We start from the raw sequence: 23,268 nt of genomic DNA, 5'->3' as shown, positions 1-23,268 counted from the left end.
AGATACGGAGATTTGCTCTAAAATTTCCCACATTTTACTGACTTTTACAGCTAGGTAACCAATCTGCCCTAGAAGCAGAAAGCAGCAGGGCTGGTGTTTGTATGCAGACAGGTAACGTGTGGATCTGTGGCAGCTATTTTATTTTTGACTAGTGATGGTGCTGGAAACTATTTGACTGCTTTCCAGCAAAAACAGCAAAACCACCACTACACGTACTCTACCAAAAAGGATGATTGGGTATAAAAACACCTTTATATTGGTGAATACAGTCTTTATTAAAAATAAATATAAAAAAATACAGCTGACTTGAATAGCTAAAAGTTTCATTAGCTCAATAGTTTTGTTGCATGGCTGACACAGCACTGGCATTATTACTGTTATGTTACAATGCCCAGTGAATGTATATTGACAAAAATATATATTTACAAATAGCACGTATGTGTCATTTTTCATTGCAATCACACTTGGTCGTGACAGATTTTGGCCTTATATTTTAACTTAAGCCTGCTGATAGAGGGGCCTGTCAGAGCCTTTAGTCTTTCTGCTTCATACTAATCTGTAAAACACAGCCCATTGTATCAATCAATATCAGAGCCTTACTGTAAGCATAAATAAGAGCTTGTAGCATTCTTTAGAAATGTTGACATAATGAAGAATTTAATAATTTCACAGTTCAATATCACCCAAAAGTTTGTGTGTTTCCTGCATAGTTACTTTAAGCAGAGGGATACAACATGAAGTGATTCTTCTTCATCCCACAGAAGTGCTCAAGGGCTTGCCAACCTTCAGGAACAAACTGTTGATCAGAGCAGAAAAGGTGAAGCACATCAAAGGGGAGAAAGCCAATCGTGACTCACTGCACCGATCTGTTCCAGGTAGGTCAATGGTTGGCAGAGGACAATTTTTGGGAAGCTTTTCCTCAGGAGCAATGACAAGTCAAAAGTATTATGAATTGTCAGCAGTATACTCTTCAAATGTTTACTTTTTGCACTACTTCCAGCCTCCTGAACAGCTTTTAATCACCTTCACAGAAATTCATTTCAGGTATACAGGAATGTAAAAGAAATATTGAAATACTCCATTCACACACAGTCCTCTTTAACACATGCAATTGAATGGGCTGGCATGAGGGGATCATCAGGCACTTGCTTCTTCAGCCAAAACCTATGAAAAAACAAGGACTAGTCCAGGACTACAAGGACTACTCAGCTCCAGGTACATATAAAGGTACATATACCTTTCTGCTCAAAATTTGTTCACTTATAATGCCTGTTGTATGACAGAGGCCACAAAATGAACTTCCGAGTCTTCTCTTTTAAGTTCCACTGAGGTATACAAGAATGGAATAGTCAGAGCCTTCCTTCCCAGAAGCTAGATCTGTACTCTGCAATAATTTTTAGCCTAAGTAATTTAAGCAGGTAATGTTATCAGCAAGACTGTACAAGTAGCACCACAGAAATTTAAAATTATTCCATTTCAGTGCACGTTATCTACCCAGCATATTCAGCCTGGCAAGTGTTATTCCTTGGGTGCCTGCTGTGGAGGCTCCCTTAGGCAAGCAAAGCAAGTCCTGTCACTCAGGTAAACAACTCCAAGTACATGTATGTACATATTCTTTTCACCTAGCTTTTCTCAGAAGATAAATCATGATTATCAAGTAAATACATTTTTCTTTTGTGTAAATAAAGGTATTTTATTTTTTTCTTGTTCTTTATATATGAAACATCTAGCCTTTAATTCCTTCGCTTTCATGGTGAACTTAAAAGGTCTTTGAACAACAATAACAAATATCATTTCTGCCAGCAGCTTTACATTGGATTAATACAGAATGTGATCCTTATGTCATTACATTATTGTGCTCTTTATTGACCACAAGGAAGGCAGAATATTGCTGTCTCGCTCTCTCGGAGCGCACTCTGACATCTTCTCACCCACCTAAAGGTACAGGTATTCCTTTTCTTCATTTCCAAGTAAACTTAAAGGAGCTGTTCTCAAGTGACATCCACACAGGATAAATCCCCTGCTGTAATCTTCTGGCAGACAGGCTTAATTGAGCCTTTTCACTCAAGTACTCTAATTTGGGGCTTGATTGTGCCAGGCGTAGAACACTGGCAGAACACAGACATACAAGAGGATGTGTATGCACAGGAATAACACAGATAGAAGAAGTGCATATGAAATACTGAGTAATAAAATTTTAATACACTTTACGCTTGCGGAGGTGGAAAGGTTGCTGGCCTAGACTAGTGGCTATGTAAAAACAGCTATTAATGGATAATATTTCTAGCTTTGTACAGCAATCTACTAGAACACAGAAAACATGAAAACTGTGGTATTCGGGCATACAGGTTACAGTTAGATTAATCAGTATTTTAAGCTACAAGTGTATCTCACCTGAACTTAACCACAAATTCAACAGGAATTTAATTCTGGCTAATGATATAGTAAGTTTTGGGTTATTTGAAAGTCACAACTTCAACAGATGATTTAAAGTGGGGTGGGATGAAGATATCACAATTAATTATGTCTCCCTATCTCCTATGAGCCAGGAAGAAAGGCAAACAAATCATTGTAAATCTTAAAGCAATCAAGTTTGGACTGAAAGATGGACTGTTTATTTTATCAGGGGAGAATGTATTGCTGTCATTTTCTCATTAGCAGCTCTGTTAGGTGCTGTAAACTATTAGCTGTTTTCTCACAGCATTATACACATTTGGATGGCATTGTGAAGGAACATGTAGACTAATTGCTCAGATCAGGCAAATAATTTTTACTTCTGTGGTATTGGATTTACCTGAAGGTGAACTGTTGAATGGAGGTGACTGATATCAGAGTCCACTGTCTGCATACCATGGTGTTTTTGTTAGTTTTGGTTGGGCCCAGTAAAACACAACCTTCACCATTCAGGTCTCAAACTGCTCTGCACTGTGTCTGTGGTCTGGAACTTCACAGCAACCCTGCAAACGGAAGTTAACATTCTTTACAAAACTTCCCAGGTACAAATAAAGTGTACAAAATAAAAGATCATCTGAAAAGCTAAAAGCTACTTAAAGAAACTTACTAGTCAGGGAGAATACAAACCAAAACAAACAAAAAAAGGGCTCTCATTGGAAATGCCGCTTAGAGTTGCCAGCTACGTATGTAGACATGCACACAAAGGTGCTCATGGGCTCTGGGCTCCGCAGCACCTGTGAGCCCAAGGCTTGGTGCTGGCTCCAGCCTCCCAGGGCAGCTTGCCTGCACTCAGACACAGCCACTGTCCCCATCCCTGCTAATATACCAGATCACATAAAGGATGAGCAGAGTGGTGAAAAGGAAGGGTGCAAGGAAAATGGCTTTGGCTGCCGGGGACATGATGGGCTGCATGTCCCCAGGGGAGGGTGGGAAGCTGGGGCGCAGCAGGGAGGTGCTGATGCACCTATGGATGTGTCTGTGGTGCATGGACACTTGCACCCCAGGGAAACCTCCAGGGCCCCCACTGCATGGCCCTTTCTTACGGCATCTTCTCTGTGCTTGCTGTGTCCCCTGCTTCACAGCCCAGCTTTGTTGTTCTGCCTGTGAAACACCTCTGTTCTCCCTGCAAGCAATGTCACCCAGAGCGTTTGTCAGATCTGACAGCAGCTGCTAAGCAGCCAGATCTTAACCTTTCCTTTGGGGAAAAGTCCACTATCCTGCAGGGGGTTAAAACCGATACACATTTCTTCAGGGACGAGGCAGATAAAGTGGAGATTTTCTCAGCTGTGGCACCTGCAGGTTGGGTCTGACAGCAAAGAGCTGTTTGTTTTTTTTTTTTTTTTTTTTAAGCTTTGTCTCTCTGTAGCTTGCGATTTATTTTCTAGCTCTTTGTCCCCTGTAGGAACAATTGTGCTGCCTGGGCAGTCAGCCAAACATTGTAACTGCTGAAGAAATCTTTCTTGATTTACTCCTACGTGAATATTCTTAGAGTAGGCATGCTGCTTTATTAAGCTTCTAAATCATTAACAGTTTTCAAGTTAAGATAATTCCTTGTTAATATTGTTTTGACTTTGTTTTATAATTGCATCTGGCTGAGGGTAATGCCCACAGGTACTGCCTTGTCTAGGAGCTGCTTTATGTGTTGTGGAAGATGTATTTTATCTTGAATAAATACATTATGCATAGCCCTTCTCTTTTCCAAACTAGTACGGCTCAACTTTTTCAAAAGCAGAATGAAAAAAAAGTACTAATTTTCAATTCTTTAAGCCTGGTAACTCTTTGGTTTCTTACACATTTGTGTGCTGTCCTGCCACGGGTCCTATCACATGGGTCCTTTTTATCTCATCAGCCTCTGGAGCCTGCTTAACCTTCGGCCTTGCCTTGCCTTCACTTTCCTTTCATTATGTTTTCACGCTTCTCGCTCACCCTGGTTGCTTGCCAGCTTTCTCACACACCCTCCCCACTACCATTGCTTGTGCCAACCTGCCCTTGCTTTCTCGTGTGCTGTGACATACCCCTTGCCTTATTGGAGTTGAAAATATGCAGAAAGCTCCTGGTGTGGAAGTCAGTCAGGTATTTGTGCTGCTGCCAACAGAGTTAAAACCACACCTGCAATTTGCTGTGAATGTTTCTCGATTAATCGTATTTTTGAGTTGATCTGTATTAGCTGATGAATGCTGTCAAAGGCTACAACTAGCTACAGCTTTTAATAAATCATCAAGCTGCACATAAGGCTAAGTTCTTAGCTGGTATAAATTAGCAGCCCATTTAGCATTGGATGAAGACTTAGACCATTTACTTTCCAGTTCTTTTTTATATTTCTAGCCGGAGCTAGAGAGCTCAAGAGGTCAAGACATGATTGCTTTTCCTTTTGTTAGCATTTTAGTTGCCATGCAATCTTGCTTAGTGAGGAGCTACAGGTATTTTAAGTTCAGAACAATCACCGGATGATCTGTCATGGTATAGATTTGTCATATAATCTGTCCTGACCAGCTTTAAAGTTTCATAACCTTTGTTATTGTCAAGCCCATTGACTTGAGTTTGATTAGCATGTATATTCTGGACAGGTGCACGAACTTCATTTAAAAATGGAAAATCTGTTTCTCAGTTGTTTGTTCCGGCATCTAACTAGTTTTACTTAGAATGAAAAAACACATCTCTTGTTCTTAACCAGAGCTTGTTTAGCCTAAGCCCTCAGCCTTGATTCTCGTTATGCCTTCCTAGCTTGGCTGAAGTCTTTTAGTACCTAGCATTTTCTCTCCGTGAGGACAATTTTAGTGTAATCGAGTGATCTCGGTGTCTTTCAGCCAGATTCACTCGCTTCCCCGTGACATTTTTCAGAACCTTTAGTCACTCCCCCAGCTCTCATCTCCCACAATTTCCACTCAATCCCCATGCCCCTGCTGCCAGGACACCTCAGAGGCTGATGTGACCAGTTGCAGAACCCCCACTGAAGCAGCTCTCAACCCTTTGAGCACGGCCTTTCCCTTTTACCCCCCCACCCCCTTATGGATCAGGGAAAGCTGAGGGAAGGCTGAGGCAACTCCAAGCCCTGCCCACAGCCACCCCCTGAGGAGACTTCGCGCTCCACCACCGCGCATGCGCAGCGCCGCCCGCGAAGCCCGCTCGGGCCCTGCCCTCCGCCCGGCGGAGGCACCGGCGCGGTGAGGACCCGGCGGGCGCTGCGCATGCGCGGGGCGGGCAGCCGGGGGCCGGCGGCGAGGCCAGGCCCGAGCGGGGCGGGCGGCGGCGGCTGCGCCATGCGCGCCTGGTAGAGCGCGGCCGGAGCCGGGCAGCCGGGGCCGCCATGAACCTGCGGGGCCTCTTCCAGGACTTCAACCCCAGGTGAGGGCGGTCCCCGAGCGGCCGAGGCTCCGCGGGAGGCCCCGGGCCCTGCCCGGCGCTGGGGGAGCCCCGCTGGGGCCTCCTGGCATGGGCTGCGCCGTGTGGGGTGGGGGTAGGCAGAGCGGCCCGGGGTGGGCACACGGTGTGAGGGGGGGAGATGTGGGGAGTGGGGCACCAGGAGAACCGGAGGGGCTGGGCTGCGCTTCGGGGTCTGCAGACCAAGGTAATAGTCACCCCTAGTCGCCGGGCTCCTGTCCCGGGAAACTGAGGCAATAATCACCCAAAATCCTGGACTCCTATCCCTGAAAACTGAGGCAGTAGTCACCCCAGATCCTCAGCTTCCATCCCTGGAAACTAAGGCAGTAGTCACCCCAAATTGGGCTTACACAGTCCTGCCAAGTAGCTATGGATGCACGCAACTCTTAAAAAAAAAAAAAAAAAAAAAAAGCCAAGAGACCCAGTTCAGATTGGCTTTGCTGTTATGAGATATTTTAAGACTGCAGAATAAAGTCTTCAGAATAACGTCTGCAGGTTGGCACGCAGCGCAGGGAGCCCTGGAAAATCTTGTTCATGAAGGAGGCCGTGCACGATCGCAGTTACAGAAAGCTGCGCTCAATCAGTTGTCTAGACGAGCGGAAGCATAACAAATGCTTCAGGAAATGCGTTGCTGCAGAGGGGGTGAGACAAACGCTCAAAATACATGTGTCTGAAAGTAATGGAAAAGTAGGGGGAGGAAGTTTCAGAAGCTTATTAGGTTTTGTTATTGCTAAGCAATGCTTGCAGCTTGTTTGGATGCAGTCTAAGTGATGAATTTATTCATTTTATTCATCCCTTTATCAGGCAGTGTAGCGATAGGACAAGGAACAATGGCTTAAATTAAGAGAGTAGGTTTAGGTTAGATAGTAGGAAGAAATTCTTTACCGTGAGGCCCAGAGAAGCTGTGGATGCCAGGTTTTGGGCAACCTGGGCTGGTGGGAGGTGTCCCTGCCCATGGCAGGGGGCTGGAATGAGATGGGCTTTAAGGTCCCTTCCAACCCAAGCCACCCAAACCGAATCAGATATAATCTGATTCTATGAATGAGCAAGCTGAATGCTCCGCTAGTGCAGATAACTGAATCTCAAATGTTTTGACGTTTACTGGAACATTCAGGGGGCCCTGGTATTTAGCCACATGATGTTTCACTTCTGCTTTTATTGAGGAACCAGGGAAGACAAAAACTACACAAATACTGAACACTGGAAGTGTGTGAATGGCCGAGGCAGCTGAAGGATCTCTTTGCTGCTGTGAAGAGTGATTTCCATCCTGAGGTGTTTCTGTCAGGCATGCTAGGTGGTGCTGACCCAGTAAAGCAGCTTTTTGTAATTAAAGGGCACCTGAAATTGTGCTGAAAAGAAACAAAGCTGCTTGATATCTAAAAAAGGCGGTGCTGATTTAATGGGCATTTTATCGCTATTTGATGAGGGTGGAAGTAGGCAGGGTGAGTTATGATATTGGAGTAAAGATAGTAGTCCTGACTTGCTGCTCTACTCCGCAGCGAGCGCTTACTGTTCTTTAGGTTATCCAGGCCTTAAAATACATATAATTACCTCGCTGAAGTGGTGTTGAAGCATAATTATGTGTTTTCTAAAGCGATCTGTGATCCTCTGCTGAATGGCACTTTAAGTGTGGATGACTTTTTCCCTTCCTGTAGTGTGAGGAAATCGTGTGCTGTGTAATTACTTTGTCTGACTTCTGGGGGTGCAAACAATCACGGTGCCACAGTTTGCAAGTATTCTGCAAACATTGATTCATTCCTAGGCTGACTTGTTTATAAAATGTATCAGCGTAACTGTTTTAAACTTAGAGCAGGATCCTCAGTTAGAAATCAGACTTTTTGTCAGTAGCTTTGTTAAGTTTAACCTGCTTTTGTTTTAAGGGAGTAGAAAAACAATCTGTGTTTATATCACAAGACTGAACAGCTTTTCATCTTCAATCAGTCTTTGACATTCAAAATTAAGCTCCATAAATTATTTAACTTTATCTGTGCTGTTTTTAACTTATTTCATTTGATTTGTACGAAAGAATACGCTTTCCAGAAAGTGTACGACTGGCGTGTTTCTGAGCCTCTAATAACCCAGCTCCTGAGTGGATCCTTGTGGGAGGAAGCTATTTATAGGAGCCCATTCATTAAGTTTGTCATGCAAGAATGCTTTTGATGTGTTCCCTTGAAGCAATGGTTTTATGAGTGAAAGAGATGATATGCGATATTTGTGATGAAATATTTGACTCTTCAGATCCAATTTGATTCTTTGCAGAGAACTTTGACAGACATTTTTGGATTGGAAGTGTTCTGATTAAATTTTAGCTATGACTGATTTCCTTGTCCTCTGAAATCTTTGTGTTAAGTTGCATGCCATAATTTCTGTTTGTTTGTTTGTTTCCTAGCAAATTTCTGATTTATGCCTGTCTGCTGCTTTTCTCTGTGTTGCTGTCGCTACGTTTGGATGACAAAATTCAATGGAGTTACTGGGCTGTGTTTGCTCCGATCTGGCTCTGGAAGCTAATGGTGATTGTGGGCGCCTCAGTGGGAACAGGAGTGTGGGCGCGGAACCCGCAGTATCGGTAAGTTGAGGATATTTATTTTGCGGAACAAAGGGAACGGTGTGTTTTACATACTGAATCAAATTCCTAAATAGGTTTTCAAAAAACGTAAGACCTACCATCCAGAAGGTTTTCTTTTAACATACCGGTTATGATAATCATTACAAATAATGTATGCAAACAGTGTTATGCAGATATGGATGTCTTTGTCCTAGTTGCAGCACTTTATCACAGTCTTCAAGAATACTGTCTTGAGGAAGCTAAAACTTCTCATGGGGTGACTCTCCGCATCTTTCCGTTAGAACGCTGGGAATTCTTTGCTTTAATATAATCTGTGCAGACATGTATCTTTGTAGGTACTAGGAATGTGCTATACTTAATTGGGTTACTTTCTAAATCAGCTTCCTGAAAGGTACAGATCAGCTTGAAGAATGCTGGATTTTTTTTTGGCCTCGTCATGTGTATAATCTCAGCAAACAGATGCAGGGATATTTGGTGATTCTTGAATATATAGCAAAGATGGAGAATTCTCAGACACGAACTGCAGTTTTACAAGAAATAGTCACAGACTTTAACACACTTGTATGTATGTAACATTTGTAAAGTAAGATGTTTTGGGGAACAAATTTTGTAAATTCCTCTTCATTTTTTGTCAAAGTTGCTTAACAGTGATATTTTAATTGTGAGTCGAGGATAAAGTAACTTCCAGACCTTTAAATGCATCAGTGCTGATCCTTTTTTGAAGGAAAAATGGGGAGCAAGTCCTGTTGCTTCATCAGCAGCGTATTCTAATAGTGGCTAGTTGGGAGGAACATATACATTTGTTTAAAAATCAGGGGTTAATATCCAAAAATTAATTCTCGTAAATCAAATGTCTTGGGACGTTTGCAGGATGGCGTGCTTTCTTGTTGGCATGTAAACTGAGTATTTCTTTTACCTCCTTTTAGAGCAGAAGGGGAAACATGCGTGGAGTTCAAAGCAATGTTAATAGCAGTAGGCATCCACCTGCTACTGCTGATGTTTGAAGTTCTGGTGTGTGACAGGATCGAAAGAGGAACCCATTTTTGGCTTCTGGTCTTCATGCCATTATTCTTCGTATCTCCCGTGTCAGTGGCAGCTTGTGTATGGGGATTCCGACATGACAGGTCCCTGGAGGTAATGCTTTGTTATGTATGAAAACTGGGACAATGGAAGACTAGGAGTCTTTTGTTAGAGTGCCTCTCAGTAAAGCATGATATGGATGACTGCATCTGTTGAATTAATTGTTTGCACTGATTACTACAGTGCAAAATTAGGATTGGGAATAATATTTTTTTTTTTTACTAATCTCTTCTAATTTTTTTCAACTACCAAACTGCAGCATTTTAAATCTGCCTTTTTATTGCATGTCAAAAGAACCTACTACAAACTGTGCAATATGAACTAATACTAGACATGTAAAAACCGAAAATTACTAAAACAAACAAAAAAAAACCACCTTCCACTGACAGTAAGCACTGTCCCTAGGCAGAATTGAACTTCCAAAGCCCTATGTAATTGGGCTGCAAATTTCTTACCTTCCCAATCAAGGTGATTAATTTGTCATTTGGGAGGGCAGATGGCAGGTGTAAAACAGTAGTTTTCTGTGTTCTACCTCTAGCTCCTTTCCTCTCTAACGAGAGATCCTTTTGGTTTTGGAAGAACTTCCACAGTTGTGGCAGCCTTAGTAGCATATATCAGTATCATGGTGGGGCCAGAAAAAGCTTTCTTTTGTACGTTACTATTTTTATAGTCAATAAAGCAACATTTATTTAAGACATATTGAATTCATTAAATTTTGAGCCTGGGCGCTCCAACCATACATGTGCTTGCCATACATAGCTCAGATGTTAGCATGATTCTTAGAAAAAAAGCTTTAACAATTGATTCTCTGATGGCTAGTTATTATTTTTATTCTTTCTATCTGTCATTGCGTTTTTCTGCTTGGTTGGTCTTATGCTAGAGCGTGGGTTTTCTGAGGTGTTTTCTAGTCATTTACTCTCTTGAGTAAGCTAGCGTTACAAAACTACTTAAAATCTAGTTAACTCCATTTAATTATACAGTAAATGATTGAATTTACATGTTGTGTTTTAGTATTATGTATATTCTTCCTAAAACTGACTTAAAACTGGACTGCTCTTAGTTTAAGATGAAAATTACATATATTTAATACATTACTGCAACAACTAAAATATATCTTAAAAGAAAGACAAACTTGATAGTTTTGAATTTAAGGATTTCTTAGTACTTTAATTCCAGCAGTATTTCTTACCTGAAGAAAACAGCTGAAATTGTTTTCTGATTCTTTGTTATTTTGGTTGTGTTTTTTTTTCTCCAACCTGATTAGTTTGATTTTTTATTTTTTTTTATTTCTCTGCTCATTCTCATAGGTGCTGTAGGTAGAGCTTTTATTTTTGTTTTAAATACCAGGAAGGCCTTCCCTCAGGGGATACCTGCATTGGCATTTACCATATTGGGATCACAGCTCCTGAAGTTTAGGGATGCTTAGTAATATTTAATATACATGCAAATGATATTGCAGTGATAAGTATAGGGTCAGAAAAGCCCTTTAACATACTCCTTAGTTATTTCAGAGATAACTTTAGAATGCTAAGTGTTAACTAACATTTCTTCTCTTTTCTAGCTGGAAATCTTGTGTTCAGTCAATATTCTACAATTCATATTTATTGCACTCAGACTAGATGAGATCATCAGATGGCCATGGCTTGTATGTAAACTGTGTTTTCTTCTTAAACTTGTTTAAATACTTAATTTCATTCAGATATTTACTACAGGGAACAGTTAATGAATGATCAGCATCCGTGATCTCGCTTTTACTTATTTAACAATCCTTCACTGATGGTCTGATGCTTCATTCAGTAGTCAAGGGAAAGGCTTTTCCTTGAGTAAGAGCACAGCATTCCTTTCTTCAGGGGAAGAGGGACATGCCATCAACTGTAATTAATTAATTTCTGGTCAAATGTTGGCAGGGGGAGGGCAGAATCCTAAAGAAAAGCTTCCAGTTGCAATACTAAACCAGCCAGAAAAATGATTGGTGAGTTAGGGCAAGTGTTGGTAAATATTGTGTGGTAATTAACTTGTTTTGTTATGCTACCATGCATTGAAATTGACCTCCTGTGGTCACTGTCAAAATATGCTGAGATCTACTGCTCCGAGTAGCTTTAGAATACAAAAGCTCTGTTCCTGTGTCTGGCTTTGTATAAACTACCATAAATCTGATAATCTGTCACGATTATGACTGCCCTTACTATTTTCAAAAAAATGTGGAATCGATCTCATTTAGAAACACTTGGAGTAAGGTGTCCAATGTAGAAAATGCTTGCTAAAGTCAATTTCAAGTACTGTTTGAACTTACTTTTTAAGTTTAACTCTATTGACTTAATTTTAAATTGTTTCAGCTTGATGGGGTTTACAGCGCTTACTGAGGAACCCCAAAGAGCTGATATGGCTTATAACAATGCATGTGATTTGCAAAGCTTTTCTGCTAGAGATTAAATTAGTTAGACCATTACACTTGATTCTTTTTTATGCTTAATACGTGGACTTGCTTTATTTAAAAAAAAAAAAAAAAAAGACAAACACATCACTGGCTGGTGTGGAAAAAGCAGCTAACTTCTTTAATTTATCTTTCAGGTTGTTTGTGTTCCATTGTGGATCCTGATGTCCTTTCTGTGTCTCGTGGTGCTTTATTACATTGTGTGGTCTGTTCTGTTCTTGCGCTCCATGGATGTGATTGCTGAGCAGCGGAGGACGCACATAACAATGGCAGTCAGCTGGATGACAATTGTAGTCCCACTGCTCACGTTTGAGGTAGGATAAAGTGTACAGTTTTATTTTTCTTGTTATTAGTTCAGAGAGGAGTGAATGTTGCTCTCTTTGAACTCATCAAAATACTGCATCTTGTTTGGAATAAAATATTAAATGCAAGTACGAAGGAAAACCCAAGAATTTTCTGCTTTTGAATTTTCATGTGTAAAATGCCTCACATTGGAACCGTGGAGGCTGTTTTTCCTAACAAATGTGTGAAGTTAAAGATCACTGTGTTTAAAAAATGCTTGGAAATGGGAATTACAATGGATATTAGAAATTGATGTTGTGTTTTTTTTTTTTCCTCCTTTAGATTTTACTAGTACACAGACTAGACGGGCACAATTCTTTCTCTTTTATACCCATATTTGTTCCTCTTTGGCTTTCACTGATAACTTTAATGGCAACAACATTCGGGCAAAAAGGAGGAAATCACTGTAAGTACTTAATAATCATGGAAACTAAGAGTGAAACTCGAGACAAAAATGCATTTTACTAAGAAATCTATTTTTAAGAAGCTTTGCGCTGTGTGTATTTCTCATAAAATAGTTTAGATGCATTTGTTACTGCTCCCTTGAGATGGTTCTCTTAAGTTTTCAGTGTTTATAGTGTATCTTGGTCTTTGTTATTGATCTAAAAGCATGGGCTCTTCTGTTTGGATGCAAGTTGAGATCCCAGTGGGGTTTTAAGTTAGCTTTTTGTCCTTCCTTGTTCCTGGGGGTTTCATTCTCATGGGACATGACTAAGATCTTTCTGTTCTGGGTTCTGAAAATAGTTTACCACCTACCATTGTAATTGGCAGTAGTAGCCTGAAGGAGTATTCTCTGTCCTCTCTGGCTAATTAGCTCTCTCTGCTGCTTAGATATGACTTCAGTTGCATGGGTGGCCAAGTGTAAATTTACCACGTTTTTTATTCCCTCAATAATTACCATTGCTGGAAAGAGCATTTGCCCTTTTAGCCATCTAACAGTACTGACTCAGTGCAGGTGAGTAGCTCTTGCTACCCAAATTGCAGTTAGTGTTGTTTTGTGACAAGACAATAAAACTTATTAGGATTTTTCAGAGTTGAAAGAAACCAGCTGTGATATTAATTTCATAAACTTCATTTTGGTCCAGTTGTGAAATATGTTGAGAATCTCTCTCTTCAGTAATGAGTGTGTATATTCACATTTAGTCTACTTTTTTTTTTTTTGTATGGAAAATTGTTCTGGGTAACTTCATTATTTTTTTTAAAGCATGCTGTTGATGATTTGTAGCCAAATCAGTCATTTGGAAAGCCAAACATCCATCTTATATTCTGTAGGGTTAGTAAGCACTGATTGTAAACTTTTTTAAAAAAATAAATAAAATAAAAATAATCTGAAGTGATCCTCAGAAGACTTGCATGAATATCCACCACTAAAGAGTGCTAAGTGAAATACATCAATGGCCATCAAGTATGATCTCTGCAAAAAGATGGGTTGTATAGGATCTTCCCTGGCAAATACTCAGTCCCTTTCCTTCTTTCACTGAAAAATTTGCCTTGGTGGGCAGGTTGTTCCTTTCAATGCTGACCTTTTGGTATTGGTTAACAGAAGAGTGCCATCTGAGTTACAGGTGCCACTTATTGAATGCTATCTTTCAAAATCTTTGCAGAAAAAACAGATGACAAACAAAAGAGGTACTGTTGTATTATCTACGCTAGATTAAAACCAAGGATGAAATGCTCATGTCATCACATCATATTTAGCAAACAACAAAAATTTTGGGGGAATACTGAACGCATACACTTAACAATCACTGTCAGCCTATGCCATCACAGCCTCTCTGGTCCTGTAACCTGTGTGTATCAAACGAAATTTGGTGTGAAAGTCTTCCTGTGTGACATTGATTGCTGGAGAAATGCAAGGCCTTTTGTGTTCTTTCTGCCTATATACTGATGTCATCTGTCACTGCTTAATACATGAGATGCTGTGGATTCTTGCTCTGGTGGCTTAGCTCTAATACATACATATGCACATGCAGACACGTGTGTAGGTATCTGACCTTCAATGCTGTTATGATAGATGTAACACTGAAAAGCAGCACTAACATAAATTAAGTTGTTCATATGGAAACAATCAAGAGAACTGAAGTAGGCAGATGAAGCAGTTCTTGATTTCTTTAATTAAATTCTTACCTATTTTGTAATCATGTGAAATCATTTTTTTCTATTTTGTAATCATGTGAAATGATTTATTTTTAGGGTGGTTTGGAATTCGCAAAGACTTCTGCCAGTTCCTGCTTGAAATTTTCCCCTTCTTGCGAGAATATGGAAATATTTCCTATGATCTTCATCATGAAGATAATGAAGAAGCGGAAGAAACCCCAGTTCCCGAGCCACCAAAAATTGCACCAATGTTTCGAAAAAAGACTGGAGTGGTCATAACACAGAGTCCGGGGAAATACGTAATTCCACCTCCTAAATTAAATATCGATATGCCAGATTAAGATGGCAACAGCCTGTTAAACTGGAACTGGGAATCAAAAGACAAATGCAGCTCATCTCATGCCTTGTCCCAATTACTTAAAAATAGCTATTGCTTGATCAGTGGCTTGGATCAGAGAAATCAGATCTAGAAGATAAATTGAGGTTTTTCGACAGAGATTTTGTGAACCTTCCCAATGGCTTGGTTGCACACTTGCCTGTATAGTATTTATATGAACATTTTAGCAGTGTAATATATTGTTTAAAAGTCTCGTCCTGTACAGTATAAGTATTATCTAAAAGTATTTTTTTAAAAAGCCTGTATGAATTGCCTATGCTATTCCAAGTGTCTTTCAGGTCCTAAATATACACTTGATTTTCATGTCTGTGCTAAGTACTTTAGAGATGTCTTGGTATAGTACCTCTTTCCTTCTTTTCCTGTTCAGCCACAATCGTTACCTTAACTGCAAAAGCACAGGAGTTTTGCGCTTCTAAGGCAAGACTGGAAAGCTTTTGGGGGGGGTGGAATGGAATGTATTGCAGCTTTTAAGTGATGCTTTTGAGTTAGCTATGTGAATTGTTAGGTAAGTATTTCAACTTTTGCACTGGCTTGGGAGTTAAGTGTTGCTTTGGTTGCTTTTCCAGGTTCAGTTTTCTAGCTCCTTTTGAGCAACGTGTACACCGTTCTCCCATTAGTTTGGCAGTTTAATAAACTCTTTCCTCTTGTGTTGTGTGTGTAATTTACACCAGAAGTATTAGTTACAGGTTTTATAGCTGGTATAAACAGGTAACTTGGTCTTCATTACCACTTCTTTTGTATAACTTTAGAAAATGATTGTTCACAATTAGAACTGGTCCATATTAATACAGCATTTTCTTATTTGAGAGATCTGATTTTTATATGAAGGCTGTCGGTCACAGAGCCATATACTACAGTTTGCTCCCTCCATCCTATGCACACATACCTAACCCATGAATGAGAAAATCTGGTCTTTTTCAAGTTTAAAATTTACAGTGTACATCATGTGCACATATCCTAGCCAGTAACAATGACAGAAGTCTGCTCTCAAGCACCATTTTTCTGGAGAGTGTTTCAGGTCTTTCTTCATAATATGCCTCCTCATATAACGTTATGCTTGTATTTAGTCACATTATAAATTGATACACAATAACTGTATATTAGAAAACTCACATTTATTTACAGTTGCATGTATATCAAAAACCTGCTAAAACAGCAGTAATTTCCAGCAAGGGTCATAAAAATGAGATCCTGATGATCTTGATTCAAAATAGCAATTCTTGCTACTTCAAATGATTCATACTGGAAGGAATACTAAGTAATTGACTGGTATTCAACATGGTGACTTGTGAATAACCAGGTTGCATTTAGGCAGGAAAAAATACAGCATGGGGCAACTCCTTTCATTCTGAGGGGATCAGTTCATCAGGGATGTTCACTTGCCACACACCTCTAAACCCTCTGGCAGGAATTGGTTCCAGGAGCCATCTAGGATTTGAAACAACAGTCAAGTATTTCTGATCTAGATTACTAAGGACAGCTTTGTTTTCCAGCTCCAAAACCTTTTCAGGAGGTAAATTTTCTGGGTATAGTGATGTCTCTCCAATGTCAACTAATCCTGTATTATAAAATGAGAACAGTTAGTTGGTGATTGAATTCCTAGAAAAAAGAATCCACAAGTAAACCTCCCAGAGGACATATAAAGCAGCTAGTGTATATTACCAGAAGGCCACAGTACAAAGCATGCATGCTTTAAGCAAGGTGTCAATCACTGCAGAAGACAGCCTCTAAGACTGAAGTTAAGCTGCTTCAAGAACAGTTGAAGCATGCAGTAATAACACAGCAATAGATGATCCTGTTAAAAGAAGCCTGCGTCTAATGAGACAGAGACGCTACCAAAAACTGAGCTACATTTGGCTTGAAGTAGCTTCGTTAAAATACAATTGACTGCTCATATTAGGATTCTATTGTATTAACATCTTAAAATCATTAAGCCACGTGGAAATTCCCACTCTCTGGAACCCATTTTACTCATAAAATTTACTTACCTTAATGAAAGTCACAAAAGGGAGTTTCTATGTTTAATGATTAAAAATTTTAAAATAAAGATCAAAAAAGCTCTTATACCTACTCCACGGTTTAGCATGCAATTTAAATGAAGGCTACAGATCTACATATTACTTTAATAACTAACGATTTCCAGAGCTGTAGGACTGGAACAATTTTCCAGAACATGTAATAGCCGTAATTAACTTTGCAGGAATAGCTAAAAATATTCAAATAAGAATACAAGATAGATGGCATGAGAAAAGAATTGACACCTACAAATGAAAGTGCAAAATGAGCGCCTGATAACAAACTTTGCAAGTATTCAGTACAACATTATTATATCGTGCTGAAATATAATATAAAAAGCACCACTCCATCCTAACTTTGTTACAGAAATAAAATTCTTTACTGCCCAAATAACAAGAGTGCTGAAGCATTTGTAGAACTGAAATAGAATTTATGTAACAATCTGACATGCAAGGCAATAAAATGTCATAACTCCACTTGACTATGAGTACAGTAAAGTCGTTTCAGTAAGAGTTCGTAAGCTCAAAAATGAAAAAAGGTGGAATTGACATTTATTGTCATTAAATACAATACTATCCAACCTTTTTCATACTATCTTACTGTACGAGTTGGCACAAATTTATTTCCTCATTTTTCGTAGAGGTCTGAATCTATTTTAGAAAGAATAAGGGTCTTTTACAGTATGGTGGGATGTGTGAAACATACTCCAGTTTTTCTCTTGATGCAATTTCCACAGCCTGAGGTAACAGCGAGCAATTAAGCAGGCAGATACTTTCTTCTCTGGCATTTTTCCTGTTTTGTAGCAGACTCCAAGGAGGAGGTTCTAGATGTCACAGATAATTTTAAGAACACAAGACCCTAAAACAGTTCAATATACCAAGTGGCCTGACTGAAACTCCTTATCCTAAAGGTCACAGATACTTCAGGACACCAATTTCCAGCACACTAGAAAAAGGATATGTTTAATTTGTAACATTCCTCAAAGAGCTGAGCTTACAGCGATGGAGAATTGAAGTAGACCCCAGCCACAACTCAGTCAGCACTACCTCAAAGTGAGTGTTAAAGCAATGTTATAATGAGCATAGCCAGGAACAGCAGGCGTGTGACTGAAGCAAATACGTTAATAAATGAAATGCTTGCTTGGAAAATATAACCCAGGGTTGCTTACCTGCAATAACTCCCCTGCCAAACTTCTCCCCTTCATCCAACAAGTCTTGCACTTGCTCTGCCGTCATACCAAACCTGCTCAGAAGAATATCTCGCCACGCTTCGTCCTCCCAGTCCTTGACGGCTATGTGGACGGCGATGGTGCGGTGCTGGTAGCGGGCGAGCACGGGCCGCCAGCGAGTCTCGATGGTTTTGACTTTGTTTAAAACCAACCCCGCGTAGGGCTGGCGGAACGAGAGGCAGCCGAGCTTCATCCTTCCCCGGACATCAGCACCTGTTGGTTCCGAGCAAGCACAAGCTGGCAGCCTCCGCAAACCCGCGGCCGCCCCCAGCCCAAACCCAGCTCCGGGGCCGGCCGCCAGGGGGGACCCGCGGCCCTGCCCTGCCCGCCCTCAGCCGGGGCCTGACGGGTCTCGCCCCGCCGCGGCGGAGCCGGGCTCGGCCGGGGGCGCCCGCAGGGCCGCGGCCCCTCCGCGCCGCCGCCTCACGGCCATGGAGGAGCCGAGGCCTCCCCGCCCTCCTCTCCTTCCTCTCCTACCTGTCCCCGGGGCCGGAGGGAGGCTGCCTGGCGGCGCCGCGGCAGGAGGCGGGCTGCTGGGCTCAGCGCTGCCGCCTGTGGGCGGTGCTGAGGGGGAACCCGCGCTGCGCCCCGCCCGCCGGCTGGCTGGGGTTGACCTGGCCGCCACATGCTTAAGCGTGCGTTCATTTCCTTTTTTTTTTTTTGGGGAATTGTTTTCCTCAATTGCACAAAAAGAGCGGCTTTCTCCCAGCCGGCGTCCCTCGGGGAAGTGGGGATAACGGCTCGAGCCCGCTGAGGGGAGAAGGAGCCCGAGGAGCCCGGCTCCCTGCTGAGGTGGCTGCTGAGGGGAGGAGGGAGCTGGCGACACCGGCACCTCAGGAATTAACCAAACTTGGTCTCTCACCTCCCCGCTTCCCTTATCCCATAGTTCGTTTTTGACAAAATTCCCCTGAATGTGTTCATTCAGGGGAATTTATCAAGATTATTAAATTTATCATTTATCTTGTTCTGCACAATCTTGTTTGTGTGCTGTTGCCGGTTAAAAATGGATGTTTTGCAGCAGTATCACAGTGTTTCTAGCTTGAACTGCATGATTATTGTTTAATAATAAAAGTTTTATCTTCGCTAGTTTCTCTGGGATCCCTGGTAGGCCATCCCTGGGAGTAGGGAGATGTAATACCTGAAGGCCTGGTGAACACAAGAAAAATCAGAGATTGCACAGGAAAGGCTTAATGTGGAAGAGAATGGGCTTGAAACAGGTGCATGCCCCCACCATACGTGTTCACTTTGAGTTAATGAACCTATATTTTACAGCTGCATACACATCTGTTTTAACAGTTAATTTCTGTCAGAGACAAATAAAGTGACCTTCATAAGACACCTGCTAATGCTGAACGCAGACGGGCTGTGGAAAGTGCAGCAAATTAATCAGTTGAGAGCCTGTCTGAATTTCTGCATGTACTGAAGATACAAAATGAACTTGTATCTGTATGTAGCTGGAGCCATACCCAGCATTTCAGGGTTATAAATATGAGAAATATTTGGGGAGTTCTTCCATGCATGTAGCATCTTTGAAAAAGAAAGCGGGGAGGTGAGAACATTCACAAAAAGGAATGAATTTACAGTAGAAGTAAAAAAGCAGGAGAATAAAGCAGGAAATCTGGGAGAGATGGAAGGGGAAAAATTGGTAAGATTTGCAAAGGGAAAAGAGAATTATCTTCAAGCTCACATTCTGATGTTGAATTCTTATTTCAGTGACTTTCAGAGCTTTATTAAAGCATATCTTAAACTGTGAGAAATCTCCAAATAACTTTATCAATTGCAGGACCTCAAAGGAAGAGAAGAGAAATCTGCTAGAATTCCACTGAGAGCAAGATGGGCTGTTCCTTTATGTAAGAAAGGCAGAGGAACTTCATACAGCAAAAAGTAAGATTAAAATGATGTTTTTGTCCATGTCTTTCACTATGTGAATAACAGATATTTCCAGTAAAGTTTTTCCTGTTACTGTATTATTCTTTAAGTGCACTGGACAGCATGGTTAGATGATTTTCTTCTGATTATAAGCCCATCAGGTAGTTTTTATGATGGCTGTTTTTGGTGAACAGTTCAAATAGACCTTCAGTGATTGCTTTGTATTCTGAACTATTTTATAGCTGATAGAGTTTAACTGTTGAGACCTCGATTTTGTTATTACCATTTTATGAAGTTCCTACTCTTCTCATAACTCCCCCCCCCTTTTTTTCTGGATATCTCTAACACCGTGTTCAAAATGTTCCTGATGGAGTCGTTCTAGTCTTTTATCTAATGCCATAATGACAAAAGAAAGTAATAGAAGACATGAATTTAAGGTCATTGTAGTTTTTACAGGGTTATTATTTTAAATGTCTTTTAGCTTTGAGCTATTTCCATCTCACTAGATGTGCATGGTTAGTTGAGGAACTTGTTGAATCTGTTTAGAGTTGCAAGTATGTAATGAGCTTTCGTGCTTTTTCTTGTGTTACTTTTGGTATTTTTCCATGACATAACAGGTTTCTGAGTTTATCTAGTTTATTCACGTAATTTTGGCTAATGTGGCTTTTTCACATGCTAACATCAATCCCAAATTATCTAATTTTGGCGTAGTATTTTGATATGATAAATTCAACAACAGGAAATTCTACAAGCTTGGTTCTACATTTCTGTAAAGTATACTTCATTCTTGTGTCTCTAAACTTGCTTTCCTTAGGGTATCCCTTATTTTAATTTTATGGTAGAATAAAGACTGCAAAATTCTCTCTGCAGAAAGTGTTACTGCTTTCTGTGGAGCTAAAATAATGTCTAGTGCATCATTTATAAGGATTCAGGCCTGATCTCATCTAGATAGGCAAGCATTGCTGCGTTTCCTGTCAAATTTGCTTAGTAGCTGATTTTACATGATTCAGTACACAGCAATAAGTGCTGGGATATCTTAGGTCAAAATCAGGTCAAGATACTTGGCGATCAGTTACCCACTTCTGAAATGAACTGTAAAGATGCAGTGCAGTGTGTTCCAGGTGACTGGAGGACAGAACTGAAATTTCAGGTGTTGATAAACCATGAAATACAATACAGTGTGGTACAATTATTTGTACTGAGTAGTCACTATTTAGTAATAGTCATTCACAAGAAGGTAGGACGTGCTGACATACGAACATCTATTGCTGTTTTCTGCCTTTTAGGACATCAATGTGAAGTGTGATTTGGTATTCTTTTGGTAGCAATTCCATCTGAAGGAGTTCTACCAGCCTTCTACATTTACCCCTCTTCTCTTATTTTTACTCTGGCTTTCATTCTCACTGTCATTTCCTGCTAGCTCAAAGTATATGTGAAACTATGGCAAAAGGATTTATTCCACATGTTTTAAATATATATAAGGTTTTGGGATTTTATTTTTTTTATTTTTTTAACCCACAAAGGATATTTTAAACATTGATCGTTTGTTTCACTGATCCTGCTTACAAATGTCCCTATTTGGTTGTGTGAAAGAATGTGCATGGAGGGGAAACTGGGGCATGAATCTCTTACTGTGGCTTAGCTGTCAGGAAGAAGGTACCTGGAGCAATAGCTTTAGATTCATTTCCAACATTCTGCACGCTCTGCCTAGCATTTTGGTCTTTCAACTGCAGAATTAAGAATCCGCTTAAGGTCTGTTATATCAAGATTGTGTGGTGTTCAGAGCCATAGTGACATAAAGGTCTTTTCGTCACTGGTTCTAGTATTAATACTGGAGATATACACCACAGGATCTTCTAGCAGAACATGTTTGATCCTCATCACTTATGGCATGGGGTCACAATTTTCACAAATTAGCATTAGCACGTAATGTGCAGCATATGCTGATGATGTGCTATTAAAGTAGGCTGCTGGGTGTCAAGTGTTTTATCTGCACAAAGCCTTTTGGCTCAGAGTTAATTAGTCAAAATATTTTTCCTCACAAGCAGTTTGTTTTATGTGATTGAGGAATTTTTGATCTAGTAATAGAAATGCAGAAGTAATTTTTTTCTTTCTTGGTGATGTATAGGCTTTGTTTAACATGTATACTTCGTTTCTTGTAATTAGTTGAGCTGGACCCAATTTTAAGAGTTTTGTTGACTTAATGCTGCTGTCTTCTCTGTGCCCATGCTTCTTGGTCTTCTCCAGCTTTCCCCTAGGTGGCACCACGACCCACAGAACAGCTCACGTAGACCAGAACAAGCCACTTGTGACTGAAGATGTGTCTGCTGAGTGATGCAAACACATTTTCAAACACTACTTGGTTGCCCTTCCTTTGAACACTTGTAGCATTTCTCCACAGACAGCATTCTTGTCCTGCTAGATCACAAATGCTGGTGATTAGAACATGGTCAACAAATGATTTTAGCAGTATGAACTACTCATTACTTGCAAAATTAACTTGGAAGTATCTCGTTTAGATAATTTAATTCCTTTGCATTAAAGGGAAGGAGGACACTGACACTCTGTGTCCACAGACTGCGGCATTCTTGTGCTCGCTTGGGTAACAAAGAGCTACTGTTGTCTGTGTAAGAGCTTCATGTTACTACATGCTTCATTGAGATCCTACCAGGGCTCCAGTCCTGGTCCTGCTATGCTGCCAGTGTTGCAAGTTTGCGTCTCTCACATTGTTTCTCTAGCTGTTAAGTATAAATACCTGTGGGGTATGTGAAAGCTCTGCTTCTCAAATGTACTGAGATTAAGCCTAAAGGATTTAGGCTGATGCTCTGAAAAGGCACATAACCAACTCTTCTAGGAGGAATGCGCTGTGTCATTAGCTACATGGCTTGTATTCATACTCAATCTGAAGAAAGCATTCCAGTGCTTCTTTGGATTAGACAGCAGTAGAAATTTAATGATGAGAGGGGAGGAAAAAAAAAAAGGCTAATCCTAGCCCACAGCTTTGTTACAGACATTCATAACTGGATATGAGTATGAGATACTTTAGTAAGTAACCGATGTCCATATTTAGACTAGATAAGGCAAGAACGTTTATGTTGCAGTGAGCTATTCTAGAGCCAGTGTTTCAGCCACTACTGGACCAAAAATTGGCATGATATACCTGATGTGCTGGCACTGGAGATGGTGTTTGTCTGCAGCAGCTGCTCTGCTTTCATGGTTCCCAAACAGCACATGTGCTGGTTTACTTCAGGTGGAAGAAACATTCTGTCTTCTGAGAGATGACACTAAAATAACAGCAGATATTTGGGATAAAGAGGAATTATGGTTCTTTTGCAGCTAGTATTATGCTGATGGTAGAGCTGAAATTGAAAGGCAATGTGATATCTACCTGCTGCCCAGTCCTA

At 40.6% G+C, this 23,268-nt stretch overlaps 3 protein-coding genes across 5 annotated transcripts in view; 2 read left to right on the top strand and 1 right to left on the bottom strand.

Moving 5' to 3' along the window:
- Window positions 1-761: 761 nt before the first annotated feature.
- TMEM185A (transmembrane protein 185A) lies at window positions 762-15,398 on the top strand. 3 transcript variants are annotated; one of them, XM_068697381.1, is made up of 7 exons: window positions 762-875; window positions 8,225-8,401; window positions 9,328-9,535; window positions 11,043-11,126; window positions 12,053-12,229; window positions 12,540-12,663; window positions 14,451-15,398. In XM_068697381.1, the coding sequence occupies exons 2-7, from the start codon at window positions 8,343-8,345 to the stop codon at window positions 14,693-14,695; spliced, it is 897 nt and encodes a 298-aa protein (XP_068553482.1). In that variant the 5' UTR covers window positions 762-875; window positions 8,225-8,342; the 3' UTR covers window positions 14,696-15,398. The 3 variants fall into 3 exon arrangements, with proteins under 3 accessions (XP_068553482.1, XP_068553481.1, XP_068553480.1); XM_068697379.1 differs by lacking the exon at window positions 762-875 and adding an exon at window positions 5,606-5,799; XM_068697380.1 differs by lacking the exons at window positions 762-875; window positions 11,043-11,126 and adding an exon at window positions 5,603-5,799.
- Window positions 15,399-15,847: 449 nt separating this feature from the next.
- Window positions 15,848-18,597, bottom strand: LOC137863846 (EOLA-like protein). Its single transcript, XM_068697383.1, has 3 exons — window positions 18,473-18,597; window positions 17,936-18,208; window positions 15,848-16,309 (listed from the first exon to the last, which is right to left on the bottom strand). Exons 2-3 carry the CDS (start codon window positions 18,186-18,188, stop codon window positions 16,095-16,097), a joined length of 468 nt encoding a protein of 155 aa, XP_068553484.1. The 5' UTR covers window positions 18,189-18,208; window positions 18,473-18,597; the 3' UTR covers window positions 15,848-16,094.
- Window positions 18,581-23,268, top strand: part of MAMLD1 (mastermind like domain containing 1) — a 254,146-nt gene continuing 249,458 nt past the window's right edge. The window contains exons 1-2 of the mRNA XM_068697365.1: window positions 18,581-18,630; window positions 19,779-19,879. The gene's annotated coding sequence lies outside the window, so the exon portion shown is untranslated. The remainder of the gene's footprint in view (window positions 18,631-19,778; window positions 19,880-23,268) is intronic.

This window comes from Anas acuta, chromosome 13 (assembly GCF_963932015.1).
Source record: "Anas acuta chromosome 13, bAnaAcu1.1, whole genome shotgun sequence".
Lineage (NCBI taxonomy): Eukaryota > Metazoa > Chordata > Aves > Anseriformes > Anatidae > Anas > Anas acuta.
Note: the sequence above shows the minus strand (reverse complement) of the source record. Positions and strands in the feature narration are given on the sequence as shown.